Source organism: Citrus sinensis, chromosome 8, assembly GCF_022201045.2.
Source record: "Citrus sinensis cultivar Valencia sweet orange chromosome 8, DVS_A1.0, whole genome shotgun sequence".
NCBI lineage: Eukaryota > Viridiplantae > Streptophyta > Magnoliopsida > Sapindales > Rutaceae > Citrus > Citrus sinensis.
The window spans coordinates 19,997,459-20,004,902 of NC_068563.1; the positions used below are offsets into that span (position 1 = coordinate 19,997,459).

General features: G+C 30.1%; 1 protein-coding gene and 1 long non-coding RNA gene across 2 annotated transcripts; one reads left to right on the forward strand and one right to left on the reverse strand.

The window, feature by feature from the left end:
- The first annotated feature begins 2,001 nt into the window (after window positions 1–2,001).
- On the forward strand, window positions 2,002–3,784 carry LOC107175960 (uncharacterized). Its single transcript, XR_001507391.3, has 2 exons — window positions 2,002–2,596; window positions 3,258–3,784. It is a non-coding gene; the product is annotated as an uncharacterized LOC107175960 (long non-coding RNA).
- A 179-nt stretch (window positions 3,785–3,963) lies between these two features.
- On the reverse strand, window positions 3,964–5,325 carry LOC127899383 (peroxygenase-like). The gene is made up of 5 exons (XM_052432747.1): window positions 5,226–5,325; window positions 4,871–5,106; window positions 4,675–4,769; window positions 4,219–4,344; window positions 3,964–4,117 (listed from the first exon to the last, which is right to left on the reverse strand). Exons 1-5 carry the CDS (start codon window positions 5,323–5,325, stop codon window positions 3,964–3,966), a joined length of 711 nt encoding a protein of 236 aa, XP_052288707.1.
- Between the last annotated feature and the right edge of the window lie 2,119 nt (window positions 5,326–7,444).

The window sequence follows — 7,444 nt, forward strand, 5'->3', positions numbered from 1 at the left end:
ATAAATTATATAATTTTACAATTTTTAATAAAAATCTCATTAACAATTAAACAACAAAAATTTTTTATTTGTAAAAACTTTAAAATTTTTTTTATTTATCAAAACTTTAAAAATAAAAATTTTATTGAAAAAAATTATACCAAAAAGCCCTCCTCCCAAGAAGGTTGTAAACCCTAGAGAGGTGCATGCTGTCCTTTTAACGCAGAAGAATTCTATACATTAAGGTTGTGTTTACTTGCTGGAGTGGGAGTGAGGAGTGTGGATTTCTCCCACTCCAACGTTTACTTGCTTAAAATGACTACGGATTAGGAATCCCACTCCGTGGGCCCCACTCATTTTTGGAGTGGGGAGTGGGAGTGGGACTCCCATTGGGGGAGGTGGGAGTGGGAATCCACTAGAGCTGTCAAAACGGGTCATCGGGTCATGTTCGTGTCGTGTCAGCTTCGTTTCGTGTCAAATTTAGGTCGACCCAAACCCGACCCATTTAATAATCGTGTCAAAATATTGAGACCCAAACCCGACACGGAAAAATAATCGGGTTACCCAATAACCCGTTTAATATCTATATATTGAACAAAAGTTACATCAAATATTTACACACTATCATACATACGTATGTACATAAATAATTTATCGATATTATAAAATATACATATCTACCAATATATTACACATGTACACTATTGAGGTTTTAATTATATATATATATATATATATATATATATATATATAATATTATATATCAATATTATAAAATATACATGTCTATCAATTTTTACACATTTACACTATTGAAGCTCTAAATGTATGTAAAATTTTATAAATAAAATATTGTGTTTATATTCACCCTTTTAAAGAATAAAAAAAAAGAAAATCATCTCTAATATTTGAGTTTTAATTATAAAAATATGTAAATTATTTTAAAATAGAAAATATAATCGGGTCATTAATCGGGTAAATGGGTCAAGAATTTTAACCCAAACCCGACACGAAAAAAAATCGTGTTGACCCAGACCCGACCCATTTAATAATCGTGTTAAATTTGACGACCCATACCCATTTATTTATGTCGTGTTCGTGTCGGGTAATCGGGTCGTGTTAAATTTTGCCAGCTCTAGAATCCACTCCCACCTCTACCCTTTTTACCATTTCATTTTTAATTTAATTTAATTTAATATTTTATAATTAATAAAATAAAATAAAATAAATATTATTTTATAATTAATAAAATAAAATAAATAATATTTATTTGAATAATAATATTATATTTAACTAAATAATAATTTACATTGATTGTAAGTTAAAATTATTTTAAAATAATATTATTATATTAATAGAGAATTAATAAATATAATATTATTATATTTATTTTAAAAATAATAGTACTATATTTATTTAATATTAATAATAATAAATAGTTTATTCTAAGAAAATATTAATTTTGTACTAAATAATATTATATTATTATTTTATATAATAATAAATTTAATATAATTATATTATATTAAATAAAATAAAATAAGGTTTCATTTTATATTAAAATTAAAATTAATAATTTATTGTTCATAATTAAGAATATTAATAATTATAATAAATTTACAAATATAATAAAATAAATATTATTCATTAAATATATTTTTTATTAGTTTTGTAATTAAAAACTATAATTCTTTAAATAAGGATAAAATTGTAATTTGAAACTATTTACTCCCAATCTAAGACAAAGTAAACACATAAATTGGATTTTGATCTCTATTCCATGCTTCCATTCAAGTGTAAGTAAACAACCTACTCCCACTCCACACTCCTAATTCAAGGATTCCCATTCATCAGGATTCCCACTCCAATCTAAAAAGTAAACGCAGCATAATTATTTTTGAATTCAAACATGTGTCGTGCATCATTTGTCCACCACTCAAATCAATGCAAACCACCACAGCCCCACGTGATAACAACAATATTTTTGTGTTCCCACTTTCCCCCAACTTAGTCAATAGGCGCCGATTCGAAAGTGAATCTTTTTGACATTAATATTAACTTTATAATAAAACATTATTAACATCAATCTCCAGATCCTAATATATAATATTTTTCGTTAATCTTGCCGACAATCAATCTCGACACTATATTAATTTATTTTCCAACCCATCAATATCAAATACAAGATAAAGTATTGACATATGATCCACGGCATCTAGATCATCACCATCCTCTTGCTATTGATTTCTTGGGCAGGGGATTCATTTTCTCTGTAAACTCTCTCTCCCCACCTCAAATTCCTTATCACACATCCATTTGTTAATAGCTCCATGTAACTATTCAAGTTCAACTCACAAATCCTTACCTGCTATATCTGATCATATGGATCAGATTCAATATTTCAGTTTCAGCCAATATTTCTCTTGCTTTATTCCTCCACAAGAAGAGCAAGGTCAAATTCAACACCCGGTTCACTCAAAACAAATTTTTTCTCACCAACATCCTCTCACTCTATGTGATCCAGTGAATCACAGTGATGATGTTTGTGAGATAAATTTAAATAGCAAAAATCATGCTGATTACTGTAGGGAGTGCGCCGTTTATTTGCTCATTTAAGGTAAGCCAAAAACTGTGGCTTTAGTTATTATGTTTGCGAATTTGCTCTGGTAGCTGTTATATATATACATGTGTGTGTGTCTCTATGTGTGTGTGTGGGTGTGGGTGTGGGTGTACACACTTCTAACTGTCGGGATTTCCCCGCTCTAGCAGTTTTTCAACAACAATTGAACCGTTTGTTTCTGATTTGAAACCTTCCCCGTAGCGGGCTATAATTTATTCTTTCGGTTCAACAATACTGCATTTCATCATGAGTGGCTCAAATTCGGTAGTATACCTATGGATAAGTCTTTTGCTTCAACAATACTGCATTTCATCATGAGTTGCTCAAATTCGGTAGTATATTCTTCTATGGATAAGTCTTTTGCTTCAATTTATGAAGTGAAAGTAATTGTGTACATGGACATCTTAAGAGCATTTTGGCGAACTGAATAGCAAATCTCCTAATTGGCATGTTGTTTGCAATTTGTCTAGCTCTTATAAGGTATATAGAAGTGCAATATATCTCTTCGGAACCGGGATGGAAAATCTCACCCATTAAATATCAATACTTATTCTTTATTATTATTCAAATTTCGATAATCAATTTATTGCTTCATTACTCAATATTAGTGCTCACAAACAATTTCTTCCACTTATGTTATGTACCTTTTAATTATCAGGGTTTCGTGTTCCAATTATTTTTTGAACAATAAATGAATCATCAAATCCAGCGGTGGAAGCAATTGTGTACACGGACATCTTAAGAGCATTTTTGATAAATTAGTTGTAAAATCTTCTAAATCAGCATGTAGTTTGCAATTTGTCCAGCTCTTTTGAGGCATGTAAAAGTGCAATGTATCTCTACGGAGCTGATACCTACTAGATACCAACACTTGTTCTTTATTATTACTTAAACTCAGATGGTTACGGAAGTAAAGTGCATTTATGGTCAGTCAAGGTACACTGAAGGCTCAATATTACTTATGTTAAATACCAACACTTGCTCTTTATTATTACTCCAAATCAGATGGTCGCGGACGCAAAACATATTTACGGCCAATCAAGGTGCACTCAGAGCTTAGTATTACTCATATTAAATCTCTAATGTAAGCTTATTGTTTCATTACCCAAAATTGTACAAATTTATTGACTAATGATTACATGCATTTGATGGAGTAATATGTATAATTTGATTAGCGGAGCAACATATTGATTTGTATTAAGTTCCTCATAGATGAAATATATAAATGGTTAATAAACTGCTCATAAGACAATAAGACAAAGGTGAGTCACTCCCCTTTGCCTAGAAAGAAAAAGAATGAAGTACACAGGGCAAAAATGGGAATTTAAGAAAGTACAATTCTATTGTTGAGATAACCGATCGAATCAGTCCATCTTAGCGGCAGGGCCTTTATGAACTTTAGCACAGTAATCAAATAAGCTTCCATCGAAGCAGCGTCGTACAGCTTCCTTTGATAAGTAGCCTTCGTCATCCTTTGCAAGAATATATAGAGCTCCCCATTCCAATTTACTCGCAATCCTGTTAAGATTAAGTCGAAATTGTCACATTGCTGTTGTGGCATTATATGTTTATGTAATGTGACTGTGTTTGGGAGATTACAGATTGACAGAGTCACAGACCATCCGAAAATATCGAATGCATTGCGGGATGATTGAGTCATGTGCCAAATCTCTGCTCTTGTAAGTTTATCAGGCACTGTTCGTGCATATTTGCTGAATATGTTCTCAAAATTCACTGGGACATACCTGTAATTTCCAGAATTAGTTTGATGCATTGCTCACTAAAATTGGAAAAAGAAAAATGATAGTGTCACTCTTTGATTTGGTAAAATAGTTATGAGAACTCCCTTTTAGAACTTACAGGCTCTTTTCTTGAATAAATCATGGGGACCTTAGGTGTATGTGTGACCATTTCTAAACATGGAAAAATGGTACTGAAATTTTTTTAAAAGGAGTCCGTGTGATCTTTTTAAAAATAAAGAGTCCCGTGATCATTTTACAAAAAACACATGGTATTGATGTCCTTTTTCTGAAAAGGAAAAAAACAATTATTCATTTGTAAATGATATCTCTTACCTTCCTTCAGTATCATAGGTCCCTGTATCACTGCCATGTTTTGCCTTATGTATGTTTTGGACGTAGATTGGAAAGAAAGGCGAAGGTAACCAAGTCTACAAGAAAATTAAGATTTTCTACCAACTGAATTAGCTGACACGCAAAAAACCGTTAGAATAATGTAACCCTAACGCATAATATAAATTGGGAAACTTACAGGTGAAGTAGCATAACTCATAGCCATATGAACGAGAAAGGAAAAAACAAAAGAAGCAATTGGGTTGAAGCCAATTAATCTGAATCCTCTAAATGTTTCCCAAGGGTAGATGATGCCATCACCATCTTGATCAAAGAAGGCAGCATGTTGCTGAAGCACAGACATGTTGTTGTGCTCGTGACCCCATGTCCCCTTCACATTTTCTGTATCAGGTGCAACCACTGCTCGTGGCACATCTGAAGAAGAAGAAGAATCATTAAAAAAAACGCAATTCAGAGTTTAATTAATATGAAAGAATTATTGACCATTGCATGATCATAATGCACTTAAATTGAATACGGTAGAATTTATTTACAGGGTTTGGGAAGCTTGGTGTCGAGATCATCATGGACTTTTCTTGCAGCAGTAATGGGTGCTTTCTCAGCTACTGTGATTATTGCTGGTTTTGATCCCATTTCCAATTAATTATAATCTGTGAACCAATACAAAAACTGAAAGCAGTTTTTTAATAGTTTTTAATTGGCAATGCCTCAAAAAAATGATGCAAAGTGGGAATAAGTCACATGGATATTTTTTCTGAATAACCAACTCCAAATGACTCGCTGCTACCAATATGGAGGGATCCATGCGTGATTAGTGCTTGCATGTTTATGGTGTCAATTCGTTTTATGTTTTCAATTTATTGATCCTAATTAATAAAATATTAATTAAAAGAGTTGGATTATTGGCACCTATCTAAAGTCCTTTTGAAATCTCAGCATTAAGTAAATCCCAATAAATAATGGGGGTTATTTAAACCCATCAATCAACTCTTTAATTAATTAAAATATTTATTATAGAAATAATTTTGATTAAATTACTTAATTAACCTTATATTTTCTCTCTCAATTCTTCAACTTAAACCAATTCCTTCAAATTTTTTTTTTTTTTGTTGGAGTTCAAATATAAATGAATGTTGTTGTTTGTCTTTTGCAAATAATCAAAATCGACTTAGCTATGACCCATGAATTTAAAGGAACAAAACCCACCATCCAAAATAAGTGTCAACATTTTAATTAGCCATAAAACTAATAATTTTTTTTTATCTTTCTGGCTTTGAATTCATGGGAAATTTGTTTGAGCCATTTTCATAAATTCATTATCAAAACTAGTCCTATAACATAATTTTTTACTAGAATAGCCACATACACATGATTTAGATCAAATTACCTTTAAAATAAACTGACCAAATCTATTTGGTAACACTATTCCACAAAACTCCCACCAACAACTAAACATAGACTATAAATCTCCTCTCATTTCACTTTTCATCTTACATGCATCAAAAAACAATTGCTGCCTAGCTGTGAAGACAACTTCAACCCAAAAATTGAAAAAAAAAAAGGTTAATGTCACCTGAGTGACACATTTTTTGACAAATATAGACTTTTCAAAAATAGGCACTGAGATGACAAATCGTTAACTTAATTTTATTTACATGATGACAAATATAGATTTTTCAAAAATAGGAATTGGTTGCCTTATGATGAAATTACATTACTGCCCTTGTGACCTTCTTTTGATATTACGATAATGTCCTTGGTTGCTTATTTATTTACATGATGTATGAAAAAAAAATGAGAACAAAATTCAACTCATACAAAAATTATAATATTAAAATAAATTTAATAATATATACATTTTAAAATATTTTTCATATTTAAAAAATAATTTAGTATTTTACAATCTTATATTATATTAAAATAAATTTTAAATTATTTTCAATATTATATAAAATAATTTTAATATTATTAATACATGAGAAATTATTTTAATATTTTTAAAAATATGAAAATTATTTTAAAATGTATATATTGTTAAATTTATTTTAATATTATTATTTGGGTATGAGTTGAATTTTATTCTCATTTTTTTCATATGGGATGTAAATAAATAAAAAACCAAGGACATTATCGCAATATTAAAAGAAGGTCACAGGGGCTGAAACATAATTTCATTAGAAGGCAACCAATTCCATTAAAGTTAATGGTTTGTCATCTCACTACTTATTTTTTAAAAATCTATCGCCCTTTTAATAATTATCGAAAAATGTGGCACTCAAGTGACATTAACAACAAAAAAAAAAGATTAACAAGGAATTAAGGATAGTGTTCTTAAAATTTAGATTGTAAGATCAAGTGAGTGTTATGTATGGATTTTATAGAAATGAATGTCTTTTTTAATTTTTATTACAATTTAGGTAGATATTTGCTCGTATGAGTCCATAAATTAGGTAAAATCTAATGATTCTTATGTTCAAGATGTGGCAAAGGAAATTCAGATAGCAAGAGATGGGTGAGGGGTTGCTTGTGACACGACTCAAAAATGTATTATTCCCAAGTAGAATAGTTTCTAGTTATAATATAATCTAGTGAGTCCGGGGTCGAACCACATGGAATTTAAAATCTAGTTGACAATTTGTTAAACAAAGAAAATTGATTGCGAGAAAAGAAATCACTAGAAATCAATTTAAAAATATGCTAAGGTTATGGGATCTATTCTCATTTATTCAGATTATAATTTGAATACTCTCTC